This window comes from Drosophila virilis, chromosome 3, assembly GCF_030788295.1.
Source record: "Drosophila virilis strain 15010-1051.87 chromosome 3, Dvir_AGI_RSII-ME, whole genome shotgun sequence".
Lineage (NCBI taxonomy): Eukaryota > Metazoa > Arthropoda > Insecta > Diptera > Drosophilidae > Drosophila > Drosophila virilis.
The window spans coordinates 18,548,761-18,574,069 of NC_091545.1; the positions used below are offsets into that span (position 1 = coordinate 18,548,761).

A 25,309-nucleotide genomic window follows, 5' to 3' on the forward strand; every position below is an offset into this window, starting at 1 on the left:
TGTCTATGGCTCCGACCTGATATTCCTAGCCCCATAGGAGATGCGACAGTAATGCCAAGCTTGACCCCAGACCAGCAGAGGCTGAAACTGGGCCTCAACTAATTCATTGCCGATCGCAGAACAAGATCTACAGAAATGATTCATAAGCGTCATATCATTAAATAATCAAATTAGAGTTCTATTATATTCAGTGAGGTGAGAAAGCAACTAATATTTCATTTTGCGCAATAACTATTTATTCTAGATACTCATCAACATGTGTTTATTGTTGTGGCATTAACTCCTACCGCACATAAATCGAATTATTTAGTCTGTGTTTTCAGTTTATTTTTTTTTCGCTTGCTTGATTGATTGATTTTGTTCGTTTTAATACAAGCTTTATAAATTTCTTTGTGTAAGTCTTAAAATATTATTGCGCAGCATTCTTTTATAATCATACAAAGGTTCGGTTTAATATGTTTATCAAATCTTTTGTTCAGAGTGAAAATATAAATGCATCTGCGTTCTTAATGTTTGATGGTTCAGTTTTTGTTTAGGCCATTTTAGTTGGTATGTATTGTTTTTGTTTTTGTTTTTAGTTTTATAATTAATTGTAATTTATATCATGTACAAAAAAATATGCTAAAGTTGATTTAAAAATTGTATTTAAATTTATAATCTCTGGTTAGTAGTTGAAATTGGAATTTAGGATATTCATTTCCATCATATTATACTTTGCGCTAATTTGTTTTGTTAATCAATTTGTAATAGGTTTGTTCATTACTTAATATTAGTGCTAGATTATGAACTAAATATTGTTTTGTTTCTGGTTGTTTTTGATATATATTTGCATGTTTACTTCACAAGGAGGCGCCAAACAAGAGAACAAAATATGATTACAAATTAATACGACAAATATTGGAAATGTATAAATAAAACTAAATGCTGCCTGCCTCCTTTCTGCACAACATTCACACAATTTAAACATAATAATTCTATATATATATATACTCGTAGTAGAAGCCTATTAATTACATAAATTAAAAACCGTTTAAATCTTTAAACAAAGTTAACGTTACAAATTTTACACATAAACAAAACGATTTGGCTTGCTCCACGCCGGACTCTGCCATTATGCGGCTAGCATATTGCGTATGTTCTTCGGCGTGTTTTCCTCGTTTAGATGCTTCGTCGTGTAGCGCAGGGCGTTCAGCAGGGGTTCCGCCTTTATCGCCGGCTGTGCCTGCAGTAGCCGCACACAACCCTTCACGTCCACGTGGGCTCCGCGCGCAAACGCTCCCACGGGATGGACATGATCGTAGAGTATGACCAGTCCGACCATAACGCGCAGCACCAGCATTTGCGTCTCCTCCCGTTCGATCTGCTGCAGCAGTTTACTGGAAAGTCAAGTAAGTCTTTGATTAATTGCAATTCTTGTAAATGTTATCATTTGGGAGCCACTCACGGATTCTCCAGCATTCGCAGGCACACTTTGGCCATTGTACCAAGAGTTTCTGTTGTATTTTGCACATCGTCCGCATTGTCGTTCACAAATTTGGATGTCGCCTCGCTGAGCACCTTTAGCATGGGCGTGGCATGCGCATAGAATAGCGACATACGATTCGCCAGCTCCGTGCTGACCAGCATGTTTTCCGTGGAGTCCACGCGCTGTCGACTGACAATGCGCCTGTAGTAGCTGAAGTCGTTCTGTATGGCGGGCGTTTTCATCTAAATGTTGAAATAGAACGAAAACAAGATGTAAGTGTATTCAATTATTTATTTTTAATATGTACTGTGTACTGTATTTCTGAAAGAAAACTAAACAGATCTTCTGTATATTGTCTAGGCAAAGACCATCTCGGAGAAAGCTTGTTCCAAGGCTTGGGATGCATCGATTGTGCCTGTACAGAAATGAGCCCAAGATAACTTCTCTGCGGGAGTTCGGCCCTTGGTAAGTGTGAAGTAGATAAGCAGTGCACTGCTTGGCAGCTTACATTTGCATGTAGAACAGTTTACTGCTTATGCAATCTATTTGAACTGCTTTGCTAGCCACTTTAATAGACGCCACATTTATCTCTAATTGCACTACGTGACATCGCAATTGGACTTAATTTTTTGTAATTTTCAGCCAGGCCCAAAACTTAGCTTTCGAGTCGGATAACGCGAATACATACATTTCAGAGTCTATTTAACTGTCAGGGCTGCACTGGAGTCGTGCGTGAGATACACTTCTGAGAGCTGCCGCCCCAACGGCCGACGAGTGTCTCATCATTTACCTTGAGGGAGCGCTTGAAACATGACAGCGTTTTATATATATTATATGTGAACAAAACTTAATATAAATACGTTATTAGCATAAATCGTTCTAACAGTAAGTAACAATGCGGCAAGCAACACGGATCAGCATCAACAACAGCGGCTTCAGAGGCTTTAAGTGGGTGAGTTTTGTTTTCGTTTCATCTGTTGCTATTATTAAACATCCAGATGATTAATTTGTTGTTATGTAACTTAATATTTCAGTTAGTTGCGTTGTTGTTAGTAGCTTCACACTCAACAGCCGCCCAATATGCGTCATCGGGCTATAACGGTCAGTTTGTTGGCTATAATCAGCAACAGGCCCAGCAGCCTCTATGGAGTGGCTATCCGGACGCACCACTGACCTATACTCGGACTTATCCTGCTGCGGTGCAGTCCGTGTGGTCCGGTGCGCCAATTGTTGTACATGATGGAGCGAATGGCCTGGAGCAGGAGCAGCAGCAGCAGCAACGTCAGTATTTGCCATTTAATTACGACAACAATAGAGATACCTTTGCCAATGTGGAGTCGGACAGGAGGAGCCGCAATTGGTTGAACAGCAACAACATCAATAACGTGCCGCCCACACGCGCTGCCAATCACAATTACAACAATGAACATTTTTACTACACACAACCGCAGATCCAGCCAGAACTGGAGCAACGTGAGCTGCTTGCCGGGGCTGATTCCCGACGCGGGGAGGATCAAATCGTTCGAATCGGCGGCAGTCGCTCTCTGGCCAACAACAACAACAACAACAACTACGGATACTATGAGCCGGCTCAGCCACTTGGTCATCGCGAGTTTAAGGCGAAATATGAAAAACATTACGCGGACTACTTGCGTAAATATCCGCAAAGATTGTTGCCATTTTATAGCACATTTGTTGACAAGTGATTCGCAATTGGGTCAACAAATCGAAATAAATTCCTGTGTCAACTGAATACGTCCCGAATGTGCCAAAAACATGCAATACTTATTTGCTTTCTGGGCGTGTGCCAAGAATCTTTATAATTGCGGCCAGAAAAATACTCTAATATGTATATATAAATGTAAATATTGATCTACATAATCAGCTATCTCACGTAAAAGAAAAACCCTTCCGAGCCGTGTTCGCTTTGCGAGAGGCATCACTGTAGCTGAACAGTCGACGCTTAATCTGTTTAACGAATTCAGTCAATAACATTTGTAGCATACTTTGAGGCACACTCTTAAATGGCGAAATAAACGGGAACACCCCGAGCAACAATAGTGTGCGGACAATGTGGAAATTGCCTAGAAACGGAAGTGCCTTTTACTGTTAGTTGGCAAGGCACGTTTGCATCCTACATATAAGTATATGAAGTGCATGTGCATGTGCATGTGCATGTGCCTGTGCATGTGCATGTGCATGTGCATGTGCATGTGGCTGTGTATGTGCATGTGTATTTCCGAAATGACACTTAAACACACAACGACACCGTCATCATTCTCAATATCATCATCATTATCAACTTCAGCATAAAAGTTGCACACGAGAGAGAATTGCCCTCTGTCAAACTGCAGTGCCGCACAACCACCTTCCCTCCCTACCTGTGATCCACAACAACCGCATTCGATTCGATTTCATAAAAGTTTTACAAAACGGCAACGAGCCATGGAAAAACGCGCATACATAGATTTGCCAGTGCTTCAATCGATTTCTGTTTGGGCCACACAATAAAAGGCTAACATTTATATGTCAATGGAATAAGGGAAAGAGACAGAGCTATCTGATCCTACGAGTTGCAAGTTTGGCCCACATTGAGCCATATTGGTCAATTATTATGTGAAAAGTTCATCATGGATTTGTGCTTGTGTATGTAGCTGGCACAAGGAGGCATCCAATCGATCTAGTTATGCTTTTCAAATAAACATGACGATGCCATTTTAAAGCCATGAACCATTTCAAACAGATCGGGCAATAGTTTAAGGCTAAGAGATGAAACACTTCCGAGGCATAAAGTTACAGACTATGTCCGCATCGGTTACCTTTTTCAGAGCCCTCTTAACTTGTTTTGTCTTATTTTTTATCAGCTTTAATTATTTTCAACATGCTTTACTCCGAGTCTACGTCAAAGGCGATCTATCTAAGGGCTTGAGAGATGTGTTCTCTTCCTCTACACGCTGCCACAGAGTATACTTCGTTCCGCTTTGCGTGCTCACTGAAGCGCCGACAGTTGGCCAGGCCGTTTAAACGAGTGCGTGCAGCCAAATGAGGCTTCACTGTAGAGCGCAAGATATTTCATCAATGGGCAGCAGCACGCGCTCGCCTCAACTGACAGACAGCCAGTTGGACGATTGGACAGATGGACGGATAAGCTGGCAGTCAATTAAAAATGCAACCACGCGCGCAATGAGTTGGCAGCTTGGCTAAGACTTCAACTGGCTGTTGCACCCACATAAGGAAAACCAAATGACAACAAACCAACTGGTTGTCTGGTCTGGTTGGCCTGGTCTTAAAGAAGACATAACTCTGTTGACCCACGCGCCTTGAAACAGCGCCAAGTCCAGTGGGCGTTACTCGTGCCCAAATCAGGCAAAAGTTGTAACAGACACGCACACGTATACAAACACACACACACATAGACACACACACAGACACGTGGGGCTACTCACCTTGTACTCATCGAATTTCAACACAAATTCCAGTATCTCGGCCAGCTGCTTGACCAGCGCCTGCTGTGTCTCCAGGTGCTGCGTCGGATTCAGCTTGCCGCCAACCAATTGGCCCAGCAGCTTGGGCACTATTTTGTCCAGCTCCAGGGAGTGCTCGTAGCAGCGTTTCAGCTTTATGACCAGCGGCAGCACGGCGGACCACGCTTTGCCCTGCACCTCGGGCGAAGGATCGGCGATAGCTTCGCGTATTTCTTTGTTGGCGCCCTGCAAAAGTGAACAACATTTTTTTTTTTTTTTCAATATTTCTCCTTTCATCCAATATGGGTTGCGTCCGTAAAGTTCGGTCCGTAAAATGTTCGCTTGACATGCAAACAATAGGCGAATAGGCGAATAAACGATTTTCCTCGCCTTTTATAGATTTTAGTTTTTATATTCATTCATTCGGGCATTTGTTTTATTACAACAACTGCAGAGCAGCAACAACATAGTTTGGTTTGTTGTTGCTTTTATTTTATTATTCCTACGCCACATGCAACAATGACGGCGCCGTCGCTGCCACCGCTGCGTGCTGCGGCTAGCTCTGCGATTTTTATCGACGCTTTATGATCTAAATTCTGAAAAAAAAAAAAAATAATATAAAACAAACGACTATCATAAGGCCTAACGAACGCTCGGTCATTGCATGTTTTCAAAAGTTGATTTTGCGTCCGCTTTTTGTGTTTCTCCGCCGCATAACATAGGCAATCAGCAAATGGCGTTGATTATATCAATTGTTGCGTTTCAGTTTCTCTAACAATCGACACATGTATTTTGTCCAGTGCCACAAACAGCACTAAATTTGCCATTTAAAATGAACACGTCGACCTGGCTAGTCGCTGGTAAATGAAGCGAGTGAATGACCCTTGTGCTCACACCAAAGTTCAATATTATGAATCAGAGTCCCTTACGATGTTAAGTTTAAGTATTACAAATATTGACTACTCTGTTCATTCTCTTATGGCTTAAGCACTTCATGCGTTATTTCATCTCAGGCCTATATCAAAATATATAGTATATTGTTATGGGATTTAGTCATAAACTATCAACCTGGCCTAGCTCTTTGACAAGAACACAACTACACTCTTAAACACTTGCCTGGTATTCGAGCCCTGATTCTAGATAATATATTGCATTATTTCACAAAAGTCTTCTAATTTCCCTAAACATACATATGTATATATATTTCAAGTAAGCAAACAACTCTTCGTTTTGCAACACTACAAGCTACAAGATAACTCAGTGGCAACCAGTGTGCGAAAGTCTTAAAAGTTTAACGCACAAAACATTCAAACCGCGACTTGCTTAACCCCAAATGCCACGCCCACTAATTGAAACGTTTGCTAAGATTTCTTAAAGCGAACTTGTTATAAATTCTAAAGAATTTGTATAAAAGCAACCCTCAATTCACATTTACCCTACACAATTTACAGATGTAACCCCAGTGTGATGTTATTTTTGATTTTCGCACCTTTCGCCATTTTGTGCTCTAATGAAATAGGCTCAGGTAAGCGCACATGTTGTATGTTTATAATTTAATTGCCACACATATCAACAGCAAGAAGCTGTGGCAGCCACCCTCAGGCGTCCTCAGACTTTTTTGTTTATTTGTTGCAAGCCCATCGACGAGTGCTTGGGCATAATCAAAATACGACTGTCTGCATCTAAATAAACACATGAGGCCAAGTGAAGCGTGAATCTGGAGCTGGTGCTTTGTAGTTGTAGCTACCTTGGTGCACGTCTTTGTGCTCCACAACATTTACACCTGTCCATGAAGGCAACAGCCATGTCCTTGGCCAGCGGCACCAGCAGTTGCTGCTGCACTTGAAGTTTCACAAATGCTTAACGCGTACAAACAAGTCAACAAACAAAGTGAGAGAGAGAGCGAGAGGGAGAGAGTGAACAGAGAGGTGCGCATTCTTTTGACTTTGCCTTTGTATTGTCTCGTTTATGCCAGAGACACTCTAAGGACTTTATAGCTGGCCAACGAACGGAAACTACGCTCCTGCTGCTGCTGTGTGGGCAGACAGATTCGCAGGCTGAGATTGTGCCAGCACTGTGTGCCTTGCATATGTGTGAGTGTGTGTGTGTGGGTGTCTGATTCAGCCGCTTCGCTTATTTTTCAAGCATTTATCTCACATCGCGACATGTGCACGTCGAAAACAAAGAGCCTAGCATAGGTGGAGTTGCTGCTGCTGCTGCTGCTGCTGCTGCTGTTCCAAGGCAGCATCTTGTGTTTTGTCACAGGAAACGGTACTCCCCTCACTCTCTCTCTCACACACACACACACACACACTCCTTCATTCATTCAACATTTGTTGATTCATCGCCTTTTTCTGCAGCATCGCATAAAACGTTACATGCTCCAATAACAAAGCACGTGCTGTGTCTGCTTCATGCATTTTACCAAGAAATCTTCACACTTCGCCCACAACAACAACAACAACAACAACAATAAACTTGAACTTGCATGACTTTAATGCTGCTGCGGTAAAAACAGTATTCGTTTTGTAACTGTTTCTAGTTTTTTTAATTAACACTTAATGAGCCCAACTTAATGCTGCTTGGCGCTCTAGCATAGAAGAGCTCAATTCATCTAACTCAGACGAAAGAGAGTGTGAGAAAGAGAAATAGGTAGAGGGAAAGGGAGAGGGGGTGGGGGTAGGCAGCGTCCGTCGCATAGTTAATTAACTTTGCGATTTGCAGCACTCTGCATAGAAGAAGTAAACGCCTTGTTAATGTTGTGAGGGCCTGCTGCCGTTTTAATTGTAAATTAAATTACACTCAACGCGGAAACGAGTGTTGTTGGCCTTCTGCGGCAGCTTTGATGTCCGCCACGGATGGCACTCGCTGGTGTCGCTGGCCGTTAGCATGCTTAACACTTCAAAATGTATCGATTATTGCACTCGATAATTATGTTTAAGAGCCAATGAGAATGGCGTAATCGACGCAACAAACCGTTTGCTTGACGACTGCTTATCGCCAACTTGGGCTGCTCGCCTGGAATCAGCGTGTGTGACGCTGCTCGAGGCAAAAGAGATGGTAAGTGGCCGACTTTAAATTACCCTGTACTCAACTTCGCGACATAAGGTGAGTTAACCTAAAGGTTAAATATTATTGTCTGCATACAGTGTATAACAGAACATATTGTAGACAGCGCACAAGATCTCTGTAACATATTTTAAGTTAAAATTTATTTATTTATTTGCAGTTACTAGAGGTATGATTTCATAAGAATTGGTAGAATTATCTATACCGGCTAGTTGGTCAACAGTGGCTTGTTTCTGCCGGCTACATACATATGCATAAATTTAATATGCTCTTTCTTATCAGTATGTAATGGGTATAGTGTATAACAACGAAGCAGTTCAACTGAGTGCAGTAACAGGAAAGTGTGGGCATGCAATGCAAAAATATGTATGTATGCATGTATGTATGTACATATGTATGCAATAACTAAGCGTGCATTTGTTGTCTTGCATGCCGCACGTGCTATAAGTTTTAACATGTATGCACATATATAAATATATACATTACTAAGGCGCCGAGATCTTTTAAAATATTTTTATTTATAAAATGCGAAAGCTAATTGAGAGAAAGCAGATATTACTTTGATACTTTGTAGGTATATAAATATAGTTTATTATTTTGTAACATATACAAGCTCAATATAGATATGCATGTGTTGACTAAATAAAGCCTGGGCTTTAGTCTGGCTAAACTTACAGTAGTTAGCTTTGATAATCAGTAGTTACATCTGCTATTTAAGTATTTCCGCAGCAACAGTTGCCACAAGCAAAGCACTTTAATCGTTAATTAAATGTAATGATAAGAGACGGCTTTGCGGTTTTCCAATTATATTTCGCAATCCACAAAGAAGGCCCACAAGAACAATATTAATAATACGACACACTCAAGCAATAAAATGTCGACGACGATGCCAAACAAATCAATGAATTCCACGAAAAATTTAAAGGCCAACAAAATATGTATTTTCTCATATAAATGCCAGCCGACGATGACTATTAAAATCTCATAATTTTGATTTATCAACCAAAAAAAAAAGTCCCAGCAAATGGGAAAGGCCCATTAACATTAGCGGGTGGCAGCACCCACAGACACTCGGCCGCCATCCAGTGACATTCAGATTCAGTGTAGTCCACAATTTCCCATGGTAGACCCCTCAATCCAAAGCAATCCAAGCGCCGCTCGGTGTGACTACTTAATCATAAATATTTCATAACATACTCTCTCTCTCCCTCCCTCTCTGTTTCTCTTTGTTAAATGCCTTCCGCTGACATGGGCTTCTTAATTATTCAATGGACCCACTGAACGTCGCATTGCCTCGATATCAAATACGACAACGGGTACGAGTACAACATATGTTTGCGCATTGCAAAAGTCTCTTTGTGTTGTAGAACTGCTGGCAGCAGGAGCAGCAAAAGCAACAACAACAACAACAACAAAAACAACAATAACAAAAACTTTAGTCATGTGAGTCATAGAAGTTGATCGCCGAGTTCTACAAGCAAACAGCGACTCGACATGTATCAAAGCGGCATTTGGCGCTTTGTTGTGGTTCGAGGTAAATTGCCTTCGATTTTCACAAGAGCAAACGTGAACTATGGACAAATTCTACAGGTGATGCAGGTATTTATAAATAGTTGATGTCGTAATGAGTACAGGGAAAAATTTCATTGAAAAGTGAGATCTCGATATGGGTAGAGAGCGCACATCATACGATTATTATACGCATCATGTAAGAGTATCTAAAACAGCTGCTCAGTGAATCACAAGCATCATTCATCCAATAAGCTGATAATGATGATGATGATGGGGATGGAGATGATGATGATGATGATGGGTCAGTTAGGGGGGCTGACTAACTGGCCCCGCATAGTACACGGTAGGCACACATAATACGCATAATGCTCATGAGGCATGAGAACAAAGGAGCTCTACGGGACCCACTGAACTGAGCAATAAACAGATGCTAATTTAAGTACGGTTTGTATATAAAGCTCGCAAATGATGCGTAAATTTCAGTTAGCACATTTAAAAATAACGACAATGGCCTAATTTCCAGCGCGTTTTTCAAGGGCTTTGGGCCATTAAAAAAAACGAAACAAAAAAAAAGCTATAATGCCGCCAGTTGGATGTCACGAGCGTCGTAATTTATCAAGATAATCGAAATAAGCAGCCAGGCAAGTGCAACAGCAACAACAATGTCATAATGATAAGATAAACAAGCCCATTATCAGTGGCGTGAGCAGAGGTTTCTCGCTGCTAAAGAGAAGTGTACGATATGCCAAATGATTGCATTTAATTATCGACCTTTGCCACTTATCGAATATCAAAACAAGTGATAATCATATTGTCGTATTAGATCAGCCTTTTAGCCTCTTGTTAAATTACAAATGAAATTGGGTCAACGTACAGACAATATTGTACAACAAATAAGAGCACAAAGCAATTAAAAGGAGCCCTCAAATTAATTTAGTTAACAAACCTGAGTACAATGTCAGTGTTTGCCTAAAAGCCGACTCACCTTTGTCTACTTTCTAAAGGCTGGGAATTATCAATAGACTTTACCAGCGAATACAATTAGAAAGAGGTACCTTTAGTTATGTTAGTTTCAGTCAGTTCGTTAGATCATATTAAAATAAGAAATTTTGAATTGTCAAAGCACTTTTGATTTGACTCGGCCAGCAAGAGAAATGCACATATTTCCGATGTTAAACAGACCATGGATTAACACAGCGCAAATCGACAGAGAAATGTTGGCATTTTTATTGACTTTGACGACACACACATGCATACGCAAACAAAGAGAACAGAGGAAAATCCACAAAAAGAAAACGCCAGAAAAATTCCTGAGCCATTTCCCGTTTCAACTGGAGCATTCGCCTGCTGTTGCTGTCTGTTGTCACGAGAAAAAAAAAACAACCTAAAAATGTCAAGGAATATTTTTAAGACGGTTCCATGGAACTTTTCTTGTTTCATGCGTTCGGCTTTAAACTGATTTTCTAAAATATTTTTTGCCGAAATTCATCTACTCGGAAAACTACCCCCCGAAGGCAAAATGAAAACAAAATTACTCTGCTTACCTAAGCCAGAAAATAGAAGGAACTGTGTGAAAAGAACGAAATGCAAATATTTGAAAAGTCAAAAGTTGGTCTTTCAGTTTGCTTTAGTCTATTTATGGATCCGATACGATTTATGAATATAAATCAATCGGTTTAGTTTTAAAGAAAAGCCTGTGCCAGGCAACTCCGGGGGCTTCTTCTGTTACACACTAATACACAGTGCTTGCTTGTATATATATATATATATATATATATATATATATGAATGTGTGTGTGCGAGTGTGTGTGTGTAGAAATTCAGTAAAAAAGTGCAAAAGTGCAGAAAGAATTTGTGACTTGGCATTTGTACGGCACTTGCAGTTTCTAAGCTGCCGTAAGCGGCCAGACACACACACACCCACACACAGAAAACAAGCCAGACATTTGTTAGACACACACACACACACACACACACACATGCATTCTGTCTGAGTTAAATGGTCATTGGCATTTTTAGTGGCACTTGAAAGCCGTTAGCAAAGCAATTACAGCAAAAGACGGCAAGTTCAAGGCAGATGGGGGCGACAGCAGACGAGCCAATAAAAAGCACTTTGCCACCTAATCCAGAGCTACCTGCTACCTGCCACATGTTGCAAGCATTATCCATAACGGGGCCATTGTGCATGCAGCCTTCAGACAGCATCATAATTGAGCTTCTGCATATTCAAAAGGTTGTCGTTTTATTCAATTGAAATGAGTTAAATTCGGTTAAGCCGCAAAATATTGTGGCAGCCGTCTGTGGGGGCGGAGGCCAAATGTTTATATGCAAAGCTTGCGCCTCAATTGCCACCTGAGCGGAGAACATAATGAGGCATCAGCATCAGCGTCAGCGTCAGCTATGCGGTCGAGTGTTTCAAGTGCTCCTTCCTCTTGCTCTTCCACGAGTGGGCGGCAGAAGCGCAAAATGTAATTACAGAAAAACATGATAATAAACTAAAGTATTCTGTCGGTCATTGCTCAGCTAATGAATACCACGTAATCAGTTTTAACTAAACTAAATTCTGAAATGAAGAGCCTATAATATTATCATCAAGATTATGGTTGGGATCCTTAGTTTTCAGACTGATGTGTTCCGGATTTGAGTCTATTTTAATATCTTATGTTAACCGAGATTTAAATCAAACCAATTCCCACAAAACAGCCGAATCAATATCTGAGCTGAACAGTATTTTCTTGGAAAATGCTTTGTCTCTAAAACTCAATCGAACCCGTTAAACCCAACCGTCGACAATTGTTTTCTCGGTTTTCTGTATCTCTGCGTACACACTATCTCTACAGAGAGTATCAACTACAGGGTACAATATAAAAATAAACAATAAATTATGGACCGAATTTAGCACTGGGCTTGTAAATTGTTTAAATTTGTGTTTACTTTACGGTTTATATATCTGGCGTTTTGCCTTTTCTCTTGTGCGCAATTAATGTGCAGCTGATGGCGTCGGAAATACAAATAGGAAAATAGATATATGAACAGATAGATACACACCTATTTGGCCGTACATATGGATATGTCGTGGGTATCTAAGGTAGAAAGTGAAAATGGGTAACTAATAAATCGAATGTCTACTTTAATTTGTCGCTAATTTGGTCTATGAAGTGAAATTGTGGGCAGGTAAATATTCAATAAGGCCAGCTCCAAAGTAATTTGAGAAGCTAAAAAAAATAACATTTTACGATTGTGCAATAAATTCAAATGCCAAACAGCGTGAAAAGGGGGGGTGAGGGTTGGGGGGTCACTGCATTTAACTGCTGTGAGAAATACTCGAAATGCGAAATGCAACAACGGAAATTGAATTGTCACATGGTGGATGGCTTCACCATTTGCTAGAGAGGCTTAGACATGGACAAAGGGTTCCACATGCGAACATTATATTTTATAATACGCAAACACTCGTGTTGAGCACGCACATTATAGCAATTACTTATATTTTGACTAACTGACTGACTGACTGACAGACTGACTGACCAGCTGGTGGAATGACTAACTGGTTAACTGACTGACTGACTGCCCCTCGCCGGAAGTGCGACGACGCGACGCGACGCGACGCTTTTTTTCGCATTGGCCGCACATCATTTAATATTTTCGTGGAACTGGTTAAGCGGGGGCAACAGGAACTGGCAACTGGCAACGTGAATGGGAATGGGCATGGGTATGGGTATGGGCATGGGTCTGGGGATTAGGCAGCCAGTCTCTAATGACTGCTCATTTTGTCATTATTGTGTTTATCGCTGCCGCCTGTCGCTTTCATTCTAAAACTGACATTCAACATTTAAGTGTTCCGTTTATTCATATGCATATGAGGCTGCATTGTCAATTATATGTGGAGCAGCATTTAATAAAAGGGATCGCTTTAAATGTGCAGAGCGTACGCACTGAAAATAACCAAAAAGCGAAGCTTGAATAGAATAGTTTTTAAATAGGCCAGATCATTTTATATTATCTTTTAGCTCTGCAGTATGAATGAGAATTGCCTGGTATATATTTTCATCATCATAGTGAGTAGTTTTTATTATTAACAAGACTTAATTTGTAGCGTGTGCTGAGTTCAGATAGATCCATTCTGTCAGGTGATATCTCAGGTTACAAGGAAGGAGTCACTGCTACTGTTCCAATGTTGCCTCAAATAGTTGCACTCTGTTAATTAATTAAATCGCTGTCAAGCAGAAATGTCGATTGAATTGCCAGTCTTGGCCTTCTCCCAAGTTGCATAGGCTTCTAATGTAAATATTTCATAAATGCTATGATAATTATTACAATGAAATACTCCCTTTGTTTCCATTTTAGCAACTCTTCGCTTCGCCTTCGATTGCCCAAGCAAATGGTTTGCTTAATGCTCGCTTGCATTTGATGACTCAATTTGCGTTTGAACTCATTGAACTCTCCATATGTATGCATATGTAAATGTATATGCACATATGCATGGGCATTGTCGACAGTGTTATAAAACAATTGTAACCACAGCGGCATTTCACACATTTTATTTTCTAACTCGTCACACTGTGCGCCAATCGAGTCCAGTGCCAAGGTTGCCTATTCAGCTAATCCCTGTGCAAATATATAGAACTTCTTCTGATCTTCTGATGATCGTCGCACAACTCAGAACTTGCGAGCTAGGCATTTGAAGAATATGGGAATCCGAGCAGTCAAATACTATATATATATATATAGATTGATATTTTTAAGCCGTCATTTATTGGCTGTATTTCATTGCCCATTACAATTAACCACATTTGAAGGGCAGACTAAAAGCGAGTCATGTGTTAATTGCAATTAGTTCATCAGGTTTCAATGGCTTTTCACATCTTTTGGCATACATTCGCAGTAAATGTTATCTGTGCCGCGTTCTCGTTTCATATTCTACAAGCTGTTAGATTACTTTTATGATTATTATTGTTAGAGGTGTGCGTTGTTGATAGTTATTGTGTTTGTTGCTGCTGTTGTTGTTGTTGCTGTTATCATTGTTGTTGTTAATATTGTTATTGTCGTTGACATCGGTTTCAATGAGCTTGCCTTTTAGTTAAGGTTGTTGTCATTGTTATTGTTATTGCAGGCCTTTATTGACAGCCGCTGTTGTTGCATTTGTTTATTACGCACAAAAGCCGCATTTGTTGATTTAGTTTGCCTGTTTTCGGCCACAAAAGCTGGTTGACAATCGCATAATGTGCACTAACTATGATAGATCCACTTAATAATTGGAAATGGGGTTTTTACAGCAGAGCTGAACACGTTTTCCCGCCCATCAAATTGGAATTGAAAATAACGAAAATATATTACAACAAGCAATGGAAAGTATTCCAATTTGGTCTTGAAGAAGCTTCAAGATCAAAACATTATATTGTCATTCCATATAGCCACAATATTATATGTATATGTCCCCAGGCATACTTTAACTGCAGCACCACCAATTTAAACGCTTTTCTGCTTGTTTGCTTTTCTTTCTTTTGACTAGCTGCAGTTTTCACTTTATTTATAGCTGCAAAACGTGAAGTTTTTCCATTTTTATTTTGCTTCAGTTTGCACCAGGCCAAAGATTTGTGTGTCAGGAATCACAGAGGGGGATTGTGGGCTTGTATAGACAGTGTACACAACCAGTTTAGTGCCTCCGTAACCAGTCCACCACCCAAGCCAGTCACCCACAGTCGGCGGGCGCAAAAAGTCGCGAATGCTTCCACTAAAATTGCAATGAAAATAAATGTGCACCAAAAAAGAATTGAGCGCGTTTCAAGTAGTCCCCAGGGGCGGAAGAGGGGTGTGCTGTGAGCTTTCAAAGGCTTGAAATGGTTACGAGGTCGTCTTTGTTGTGCGTTGGTCACTTTTACCGTTGGGTGACAGGCACACACAGATACACACGCTTTATACAAAGGAAATGAGCTCATTTTGTGGACATTTTCCAGTTCATTTACGTTGATTAACGCTTTGGACAGAAATTTCATTTGGCTTGGCCGAAAGCCAATTAATAATTCGCACCACGACACCCAAATCAAGCTCGAGTTCGAATTCGAATTCGAGTTTAGCAAAGGTCAGCGGCAACAACGAGAATTACATAAACGCTAGACTTCAAAACACAACATGACTAATCCCACCAAAGAAAACGTGTGAAGAGAGAACTGCAAGAACATCGCGCCGAATGTTATTTCGTTACTGACGTCACAAGCATAGCAACGATATGAAGAAAGTCAATTTGACGCCGATCAAGCAACACGTGAGTCAGCCAGCAGAAGTGTGGCCAACTCTTGGCAAGCAAAGTAAAGAGAGAATTATAGTAGTGACCTACTCATTTAGGCAACTGAACAAGGAGGATCCGGCTACGAACCCATGCCTAGTATAGAAAGCAGAAACATTTAATACGAGAGGTTAACAGTTCGTATAACTATAACTTAATATTTAAGGGACAGGATATTTTTCGAAACAATTTAGTAAACACATAATAAAAATAACTCAAAAACTGACGAGCACACTGGTCAGCCACAAGTAAATAATCGGGAGAGCAGAGAGTTTGTAGTCAGAGTGACAGACAGAGAGAGAGAGAGAGAGAGCGATCACATAACTGTTGACGCTGCTAGCAAAGGTTAAATGCTCAATTTGTTGCCTGCCCCCCGTTATATTTCGCACATTGTCATTTGATATTTGCGTGCTCGCTTCAACTTATCAGTTGAAGGGGACAACAAGAGCGCAACTAAATATTTATACGGTTCTTGGGCGAAAGAGCGCCAATTAGTTCGTCAATTCTAGTTAATCATTAACTACTTATTACCCCAACCGGTTGGATATCTCAGCGGGGACTTTACCCTGAAACGTGTTGGTGACGCACTCACCTTATAGATTTGTATCTCCTCTAAAACGATTTCCGATTCCTTGAGCACGCGCTCTACTTCATCGTACACTTCCCGCTCCGTATCCGTGGGCGCGGCGTTCTCAAAGTCTAGGAAAACGTCGTAGGATTTGGCGGCGCAACAATTTGAATCGTCGCGTGACAACAGACTCAGCAGTTTGCCCATTTTCTTAATTAATTTATTACAAATGCGGCTTATTAAATATGTTTGACTTTATATATTATGTTTATATTTGTATTGATTTTTTTTTTTTTAGCACTTTTGGTTGCGTTTCACTATTTCGTACACCTCTTCACTCTGCAACAGAAAGGAGAAAGGGGATTCATTACGCATTAAGCATTAACAGCTGCTGCTGCTGTTGCTGCATTGCTGAAGCGCTGCACCTGTTGTTGGTGCGGCCTGTTAAGGGTTTATAAATTATGGCGGCAACAGCTGCTAGGATTACATACAGAGAGTGGACAGAGTAAACAGTTTTTTTTCAACAGAAATATAGATAGGAGAGCACAAAAAACGGTTCGTAATGTGAATATGTTGAACTCCAGCAAGGCAACAGCGGCGACACTGGCAATGCGGGGGGCGGATATGGACTGAGGCTGTTTGCCATGTGTCTTGCTGTGCATGTGTGCGTTTGTGTGTGTGTGTGCGTGCATGTGTTTGCTCTTTTGAGAGCTGCTTGTGCGCAGGAAATGATGCGAAACTAAAACTTATCGAAATTAGTAAACAACAAGGCGCACACACACAAATACACGCACACACATGCAATCACCGCAAGGCCAATGTTCACACGAAGTGGGAAAAAAGGCAATTTTCCTTGCCACGCAGCCACATGTAAACATTTTAGGCAGCCGCATAGTCCACCCCTTGTTCACTCGTTTAAGTTAATAGCGAAAAACGGACGAAAGTTTGCGCGAGTTTCTTTTATTAATAATTTGTTGAGCTGTACATATGTATGTGTATTACCGTCGACACTCTGTGGCTTTGTTTATCTGCGTCGCCTTATCTGGCTGTCACTTCTCTTTTAAATACCCTGTCACAAATGCACAAAGGGGTAGCTGCTACAAAGAGCAGTCGTTAAATGAAGTATATGCCAGTGGATTATAAGACGGCTAACAAATAGTTACTTTAGTTGATCAACAATTATATATATAGTCAATTAGTTTACAAGTCATACTTTATGTTAACTCAAAATACGGGGTATCTTTAAGTCATGCACTTCCAACTGCAGCTGTTGCTATTTTGCGCGCTTATCTGTTTTGTTATATGCACAGTTTTATTATTGCTCGATGGCTGTTTTAGGGTGGATTCGTGGATTATTCCTGCATTGGAATTTCAGCAAAAACAAGAAATTTCGTCGAATACAAAAAAAGAGGAAAAACATACAGGCAGGGCCAATTGCGCGCTTATCACCTTTTCTTTGCAGAACTTTTTCGTGAACTCGCGTATCGTAGGAGCCGCAATTTTTTAAAATTCGTTTAATGGTCGCGTTTCTTCATTTGCGCCTTTAACATTGCTGGCATTTACACAAGGCTTATGTTTAAAAAAATATAACAAACACACCAAAAACACGCCGCAACACAAACGCAACCACCACTCTCGACGGCAGCTAAAAACGTACTAATTTTGGAGTTCAGAAAACTGGCAGACCATATTATCGAAATGAGTGTTTGACTTAAAATATGGTATGGTGATCAAACGAACTACAAACTTATACCTGTCACTTATACACACATTTCTACAGTCAACTCGTATTTAACTACCAATATGTAGCTTTTTTCTTGACAAATATGACAAATATGGTGAGCTAATTGAATTTGGCGCGCTTCATTTTTGCAGCACAAATTTAAACACCGCCCGAGCCTGCTCATATTCTGTTATCGGTTCAGTGTTGGAAACTCTAGAAACGAAAATGTGATGCCTGTTTTTAGGAGTGCACACACTGGCACACACTTTTCGTTTTCCATTTTACTGACAAAAATAAAAAACCATGAGCGAGGACGGCAAAAAGTCCCAACTAGACGAAGTTCAGCTTATGCTGATCGAACGTTTGTCCAAGAATGACACCAACGGCTTCAAGCAGCTGCTGGGTCAGCTAAAGGGCGGCGTTAACTTTGTGGACGACAGCGGAATGTCAATATTGGCACACGCCAGCTTTAAGGGCAACAAGGAAGCGGTGCAGTTGCTATTGGACATGGTGAGTATATACAAATATTGTGGGCGTGATGCAATAGCTAAGAGTTAATAACTTACTCAACAGGGGGCTGACATCAATCTTAATCAACACGGCGCCGACTATACACCGTTGCACTTTGCCGCCTTGTCGGGCAACACGCACGTGTGCCGGCAACTGCTGGATGCTGGCATCAATCCGAATAGTATAAACAGCGTCTCTCGCACCGCCTCCCAAATGGCCGCCTTTGTGGGCAATCACGCCTGCGTGGAGACCATCAACAATTACGTGATGCGTTCCAGCTTGGAGTATTACACACAGCTGCATGGCCAGCAGACGGAGCCGCACATTCCGCCCGTGCTGCTCAAGGCGTTTCACACCTTTGTCACCGAAATCAATCTGCATCCCGTCAGAATAACGCTGAATGCACAGTCGCTGGGTCTGCTGCGAATTCTGCCCAATCTGCGCAAGGCTTTGGTGCTGATGTGCGAGAAGGAGATGCAAAAGTCCCACGACGTAAACGAACTGCTCGCATTTAAATTCCATTATTTAGGCTGGATTGTTGGCGAGCTGATGCGTTGCGAGGAGCAGTTCAAGGCACAGCACAAGGAAAAGGCCGAGGACGGCGGGGCCAACAAAAATGACTTTATCGAAGTGTTTGTTAAGCGCGTGCTCAAAGAGAACAAGCTGGGGCAGTTGGACTATGTTGAATTTACGGTGCGCGAATGCGCTCGCGAGTTCCCCTTCCGTGAGTGCACGATCTTCCGCCAAATAGCCGCCCAGCTGGGTGCCAAGGATGCGCCGCCAGCTCTGGTCATACTGCGCAATGCCATCAACGGAATGCGCGGTTTTGTGGTGAGTATCAAGTCAATAAATATAAATTCCGATAGTTAAGTGTCCTTTTGCATTTGGCAGGACGAGAGCAGCTACTGCAGTTCCTGTGGCCAGGAGAAGCCCGACAAAAAGTGCTCCAAGTGCAAGGCCGTGCAGTACTGCGATCGCGAGTGCCAGCGTCTGCACTGGTTTATGCATAAGAAGAGTTGTCCACGTCTATTGGCAGCCGTCTTGGCCGGAGCTAAGGAGCAACCGAAGGCGCCGATTGATACCTCCGAGCTGCACGAGGAGCTAGCCAAATTGTCAGCATAATATCGCTTGCACAATGATTACCTGCATTTTAAATAAATTAATTAAGGTTTGTTTAAAAGCATTGAAATCCCTGTATTCCCACGATATTTGTTTCATTCAAATCAGCTGTTAGCGTGCAGTGGCGCCATCTTGTGAGTTATTTAGGCATGCAGTGTTTTACCATCAACGCTATAGCCAAGACCCAAACCTTCAGTGGTCTCTGCTAAAATTCAAATTCCGATAACCAGTTTGCGCCTAATCTCAAAATTAATGAAATATCTCGCTCATTTCTTGCTTTGTTTTGCTTTTTTTTGGATCGTAAAGCCACTTTTATGGCCCAATCATATGCATATATTATATTTGGTAATAAAAAAAAAAACAAACGGCACACACATAAAATCGCAAACACGTATGAACGGCGACACCTTTACAAAAACAATAAAACATCATTATCGGCGGAATTATCAATAACAACAGCTTTGACCGCAAAAACCGGATCGGGAGAGCTGCCTACGCATAAAAATTCATTAAGTATATTAAAACAAGCACAAATTAGAAACGTGAGCGAACGATTTGCATTTTAATCGCATAATCTACGATTTTTGACGCATTTTGCCACTGTTTTTAACAAGAAAACAGCAACATAAATATATGTACATATATTTATAAGTTCAACAAATTAAGGCGCAGCGTTTAAAAACCACTTCCAAAGCGCAGATGCCGACAAGAGCTACACACTTTTTGTTGCTTTGTTGTTGTTGTTTTTTTTTTTTTTGGGAGGGTGAAAACGTGCAAATCCCATAATTTAATTGTTTCAAAATTTAAAAAGCAAATTTATGTGACAAAAACTGAAAAGAAGGTACAAAAAACAAGCCCAAAATTAGCTAAAGCCGCTCTAAAACAATAATTTCCCAACTTTGTGTAGCCAGTGAATTATTTGTCGCGCTGTCTTAAGCTATGCATAGATTTCTGTGAATGAAATTAAACAGCAAAACGAGCTGATTTTGATTTAAACTTTTCCACAATCCAGCTAGAATTTCCAGCTAAAAACTTAATTAAACTTATTAAGCTGGAAGCGCTTGGCGCCACCGTTTTGGCCAGCCTCCAGCATGGACCGCACGCATGCGTCGTGAATGTCGCCCGCCGGCTTATCGCACCAATTATGCAGGCCTAAAAGGCAGCCGCCGGCGGCGCACAGACAGATTTGTCGCATTTGACGCGATAATAATGCCAGGGAAATGGCCACACCACTCGACCCGATCCCGAACCCGATCCCATTCCCGAACCCATGGCTAACGGCCATAAAAGGTGCGATAAAAACGAAAATTTCACGAGCCACATGCCAGCGAGATGCACAGCAGCCGCTTCTGCGTGGCTGCGTCAGCGCTGGAACGGAGGCGACAGTCGGCAAAGACCAAACGCCTTCAAAGCCGTCAAATCGCTGCTCATAATGGATGCCTTATCTGTGAGAATTGTTTTAACTACTACCGGAGTTCGTTTTAGGCCAGCTCGAACGAACATTCGTTCTCTCCGCGCTGGATGGAGCACATTAATTTGCTTCAGGCCCGCCAAAGTTGCTCCGACTTGCAAAACCTGTAAAAACGGAAGCTCCGAAGGTTGCGGGGCCTGAACACGCTTCGAACTGCGTGCGTCCAGCCTCGAATTGTGGCTGCAAAACGATCGATTCGCATTGATCGATAGATGCGATAAGAATCGATAGACCAAGAATTGTTTGTTAAAGTTTGCTTTATTCGAAAGCTGCGCTTAAAATTAATTAACAAATTACAACTTATAGACTATATACTGCACACCGTGATCACAACAAAAGCTTCGAAGTGGACGACAACCGGAAAAGCTGCGTTTAATAGGCCAAAATGGCCGAGATGCTGAAACTGTTGCGTTTCGTAGAAGTCGTCGTGGGCGGTGAACTAGCTGGCGTGCCGGAAGCAGACGATGACGCAGTCGTTGTGGATGCAGTGGACACTGCTGGCTCCGCCGGAGCAGCCGCTGCTAAGCTGGCCGGCAGGGAAGCCATCGGAGGCACTGCAGCAAAGTAAGCCGCCTGCAACAAAGCTGCGCCGGGCGCGTAGCCAAGTGCATGACGGTACGGATGAGCTGTGCTCGCGGCGGCCGCATAGTATGCCGGCGAGAGACTGCGCTGCGAGTCCTGCTCAAAGTCGGTGCGCTGCCGCTTGGCTTGTGGCGAATCGCAGCTGCTCACGCTGGAGCCATCATCTTCGGAGTCGGCATTCGAGTTGGAGCTGCTGTTCAGCTTGCGCTTGCAGCGCGACTGTCCGGTCTCGCGGAAGCCCTTGGCAAATGGATTGTTGTCAATCTTCAGCTTGGTAATACGATCGTTCTGCAAAACACAAGAAGTAAACAGACTTTTGGTTAGTCGACTGCTGTAATCCGAGCTGCCTGGCGTCAGCGAGTAGCCGTAATCGTAGCCGTAGCCGTAGCCGTAGCCGGCGGCAAGCACTTGAGCATTGTGTGAATAGAGCTGGCAATCAGCGACAGTTCACGATCTCTAAATCTGTCTGTCTGTCACAGACGCTCAAGTGGTTTTTGCGCATGCGGGCGACAATTGACCCCCCGCGGCGCCTTTATCTAACTGCTGGCCAGCTTCAATGGCTGGGAGCGAGAAGAAGTTACCCACCTGATAGGCAGTTACGGCGACAAACTCCGTTTCCGGAAAGACAAACGCCTGCTGCGGCGCCCAGGGCAGCTGGGTGAGCTCGCTGCTGCGGATGATATGGAGACGCGGCTGGTACTTGTGCATGCTGGCCAGCACAATCTGTGGATGAAGAGATGAATTTCATTGAGTAACTGCGGAATGCTGTCAAGGGCAAGCAGCACTTACATGTCCGTTGCTGTCGAGTGTGTTGTTCGTCAGCTTGACCTTGTTGAAGAGCAGCGCCTGCGATTGCCAGTGTGCGCCCGTTGCCGGGCTATCCGGATGGAGGTACATGCGCTGCGGACTCTGCGGCTCGGCTCCGCCAGCGGGCACCCACTGCGAGCCGGAGAACTTGTAGCGGCAGTCGCCAATGGGCACCATTTCCAGGAGGACGCAATAGCTGGCCTCCTCCTCCAGGCCGCTCAGCGAAACGCGCATCGAGGGAAACATGCGTCTGCAAGAGAACGACAAGAATATACGTTGATTAAGTGGGCACACATACAACAATGGGCACATGCAGCCATGTGCAACTATAAATCAAGGTATCTTTCTAAGCGCAAAAAAGGCGTTGCCCTGGCATTTTGATTTGTGGCCTGGCCCAACAAGTGTGTAATTATGAACAGCGGGGGAATCGGGATGGCGTTGCATCGATTTAAAACGTAACGAAAACAAATCTCAAAATCCAAAAACCCTGACTCAAAACAATGCAATGCGAGTTAAGTTATGATTAATTGCTGGAAGCGCAGCGCATGGCGCCAAACAATTAGACAAGATCTGTCGGGCATTCAGCTTAACGGCTTCCAAATGTGGCGATACGAGCACTCAATGCAGGGCTAATGAGCCGAGAAAGTGGACACACTGCAACACTGAAACTTCTCCCCACCATCAGCAGCTGGCCAACTCATAATTATGTTAATTTCCAGCGGGCAGTCGCTGCCGCTCGGTAGTCGGTTTCGGGCTCAAAATTCAGCTATCGGAGAATATGCATAAGACGCTCGAGGGGCAACAAAGCGGCCCATTGTATAGCGAACGTGTGAAAACGCAGGTAGAGAACGGCGGACGGGCCCATGCTCAGACAGCTTCTCGGTCTTCTGCAGCATTGTCAAAGCGGCACAATGCGGCCGTTGTCGCTGAGCAGAGATTTTTATGAGCGCGCCGGCGCCAGGACGGCGGTTGCGGCCGCACTTGTTGTTGTCACTGTTGTCCGTGTGCTCGTGTGCCCGGGCAGCGATTGAGCTCCTGCTGCGTTTTGAATTATCGCTAGGCGCCACATTAGGCCACGGTTTTCGAGAGCCGGGTCATGGCAAATATTGACATAGGCCCCGCCGCTGCACTTGACTTTTCAAGTTGTTCGACTACACGAACTCGCATCGCGTCGCTATTTGCATTGGATTTGTGGCACAGTTCTTGGGAAACTTACCTGCCGCTTTTGGTGATGATCATTTCGGTGCCAATCTGATGGAACTGCTGCCACAATTCGTTGTTCTCCAATTTGGCCTCCACGCCCGGCAACATCGGCCGGCTGGGCATCATAATTTGCGGTTGCGGCTGTGCCATATGCAGGGGCAGCATCGCCGGAAAGGGATCTGTGGGTTAGAAGTAGACGCTATGAGCCAGTTGCTTAGAAGTTGTTTGGCTAGTTCGTTAGCTTGCTGCCTCGACCTGTTTCCAGCTGGCATGGCCCAACAATTTATTCAGCTGCTAAATTATGAATGAACCGAAATAGCAACTTCTCCAGAGCCCGACCAAGACAGTTTAATTATGTGAGGCCACTTTTTAAGCCATCTCATGAAGATGGGGGACATGTCCCGTCCTCAATTGATATATTTTTAAAAAGCTAGATCTCAGTCTGGTTGAGGGTTTTCTGCATATCAGACCACAAATCGTATCTAAAAACTTTTGTACACTAGAAATTCAAGCCCGAATCCTCATTGTTAAGTAACCCCAATGTATTAGCCAGCTCTTCTAACGAGAGACTGCATATTGTTAAGATCGTATAGCTCTGACAAAAATCTGTAGATATCTTTGACGCCAAACTGTTATATTTTCCATTTTATTTTAAGCTTTGCCGTCGGCACTTGGACACCTCGTCTGGCTATCAAACGCCCACTTACCTGGTATGCGTTGCATGATCTGTTGACGGTACAGCTCATGGGCCAATTGCTGCTGCATGCGCATATCCATTAAATCGTGCATGGACAACATTGTGAAAAGTTTGATTTGGGGAAGGTCTCAAAAATTTGGTACTCGTAACACTTGTATGACACTTCACTTGGCAACTGTTTATATGTTATTTCTGCGCTACGCTCGAGGTTCTGTTACGCACGACGTTTCGCAACCAACTGATCTTGGGCTGAGCGAGCCAGCCGCTTAGCTGCGCGCGCGTCGTAGCCGGTTACACAGTTCCAGAGCAGAGCCCTGCTCTGCGGCTACCTGTTAAACCAGTTCGCGCGACGGCGCAAGCTGATTGGTCGACGTGCCGAGACGCCTACGCCGACGACGACGGCGACAGCGACAGCGACGACGACGACGACGTCGACTTCGACTATGGCGCACTCGCTCTGACGACGATCGTACGCCATTTTGTGTGAAAATGAGAGGGGAGAAGAACAGAGGCAGCAACAGACTTGGACCGTGCTGGGCAGCTAGTGGCGAAGTTAACGCTTAGCACTGTTGATTTTCATCAGCCGCAGTGTTTTTCTGCGCCACTGACTTTTGCGCTCCCTCTCCATCCGCCTCTGTCCCGCTCTGGTGCACTGTCAGTCAGACTTCAATGTGGCATGCTTTGTAATTCAGAAGTGAGATTTTCCACAGCGCGCCTGTCTGCAACGGCAACGGCAACGGGCAACGGCAACGGGCAACAGACGGCTGGAAAAATGCCCGTTGCTATTTTCATTGCTGTTGCCCCGCGACTTTGGCTTCCGTCGATTTGATCGA

At 43.0% G+C, this 25,309-nt stretch overlaps 4 protein-coding genes across 7 annotated transcripts; 2 read left to right on the top strand and 2 right to left on the bottom strand.

Annotated features, from left to right (window-relative positions):
- Positions 1–1,015: 1,015 nt before the first annotated feature.
- On the bottom strand, positions 1,016–18,053 carry LOC6624065 (CYFIP-related Rac1 interactor B). 4 transcript variants are annotated; one of them, XM_002047821.4, is made up of 5 exons: positions 17,964–18,053; positions 16,389–16,703; positions 4,912–5,175; positions 1,445–1,707; positions 1,016–1,376 (listed from the first exon to the last, which is right to left on the bottom strand). In XM_002047821.4, the coding sequence occupies exons 2-5, from the start codon at positions 16,569–16,571 to the stop codon at positions 1,112–1,114; spliced, it is 975 nt and encodes a 324-aa protein (XP_002047857.1). In that variant the 5' UTR covers positions 16,572–16,703; positions 17,964–18,053; the 3' UTR covers positions 1,016–1,111. The 4 variants fall into 4 exon arrangements, with proteins under 4 accessions (XP_002047857.1, XP_015030586.1, XP_015030585.1 ...); XM_015175100.3 differs by having other exon boundaries at positions 17,814–18,049; XM_015175099.3 differs by having other exon boundaries at positions 17,787–18,049.
- Positions 2,153–3,229, top strand: LOC6623101 (uncharacterized). The gene is made up of 2 exons (XM_002047822.4): positions 2,153–2,417; positions 2,500–3,229. Exons 1-2 carry the CDS (start codon positions 2,361–2,363, stop codon positions 3,169–3,171), a joined length of 729 nt encoding a protein of 242 aa, XP_002047858.1. The 5' UTR covers positions 2,153–2,360; the 3' UTR covers positions 3,172–3,229.
- A 259-nt stretch (positions 18,054–18,312) lies between the features above and the next one.
- Positions 18,313–19,786, top strand: LOC6624110 (ankyrin repeat and MYND domain-containing protein 2). The gene is made up of 3 exons (XM_002047823.4): positions 18,313–18,597; positions 18,661–19,428; positions 19,489–19,786. Exons 1-3 carry the CDS (start codon positions 18,391–18,393, stop codon positions 19,717–19,719), a joined length of 1,206 nt encoding a protein of 401 aa, XP_002047859.1. The 5' UTR covers positions 18,313–18,390; the 3' UTR covers positions 19,720–19,786.
- Positions 19,787–21,426: 1,640 nt separating this feature from the next.
- On the bottom strand, positions 21,427–24,724 carry Doc1 (Dorsocross1). Its single transcript, XM_002047824.4, has 5 exons — positions 24,487–24,724; positions 23,793–23,958; positions 22,559–22,826; positions 22,355–22,492; positions 21,427–22,057 (listed from the first exon to the last, which is right to left on the bottom strand). The coding sequence occupies exons 1-5, from the start codon at positions 24,575–24,577 to the stop codon at positions 21,560–21,562; spliced, it is 1,161 nt and encodes a 386-aa protein (XP_002047860.1). The 5' UTR covers positions 24,578–24,724; the 3' UTR covers positions 21,427–21,559.
- Positions 24,725–25,309: the final 585 nt, after the last annotated feature.

Excerpts from the sequence above, each read along its gene's own strand:
- LOC6623101 (XM_002047822.4), top strand. The coding sequence starts at position 2,361 with ATGCGGCAAGCAACACGGATCAGCATCAACAACAGCGGCTTCAGAGGC. Across the intron at positions 2,418-2,499 it reads GCTTCAGAGGCTTTAAGTGG|TTAGTTGCGTTGTTGTTAGT; the intron begins GTGAGTTTTGTT and ends TTAATATTTCAG.
- LOC6624065 (XM_002047821.4), bottom strand. The coding sequence starts at position 16,571 with ATGGGCAAACTGCTGAGTCTGTTGTCACGCGACGATTCAAATTGTTGC. Across the intron at positions 5,176-16,388 it reads AGGAGATACAAATCTATAAG|GGCGCCAACAAAGAAATACG; the intron begins GTGAGTGCGTCA and ends TCACTTTTGCAG. Across the intron at positions 1,708-4,911 it reads TGAAATTCGATGAGTACAAG|ATGAAAACGCCCGCCATACA; the intron begins GTGAGTAGCCCC and ends TTCAACATTTAG.
- Doc1 (XM_002047824.4), bottom strand. The coding sequence starts at position 24,577 with ATGTTGTCCATGCACGATTTAATGGATATGCGCATGCAGCAGCAATTG. Across the intron at positions 23,959-24,486 it reads GATCATGCAACGCATACCAG|ATCCCTTTCCGGCGATGCTG; the intron begins GTAAGTGGGCGT and ends TCTAACCCACAG. Across the intron at positions 22,058-22,354 it reads TCGCCGTAACTGCCTATCAG|AACGATCGTATTACCAAGCT; the intron begins GTGGGTAACTTC and ends TGTGTTTTGCAG.
- LOC6624110 (XM_002047823.4), top strand. The coding sequence starts at position 18,391 with ATGAGCGAGGACGGCAAAAAGTCCCAACTAGACGAAGTTCAGCTTATG. Across the intron at positions 18,598-18,660 it reads TGCAGTTGCTATTGGACATG|GGGGCTGACATCAATCTTAA; the intron begins GTGAGTATATAC and ends CTTACTCAACAG. Across the intron at positions 19,429-19,488 it reads ACGGAATGCGCGGTTTTGTG|GACGAGAGCAGCTACTGCAG; the intron begins GTGAGTATCAAG and ends TGCATTTGGCAG.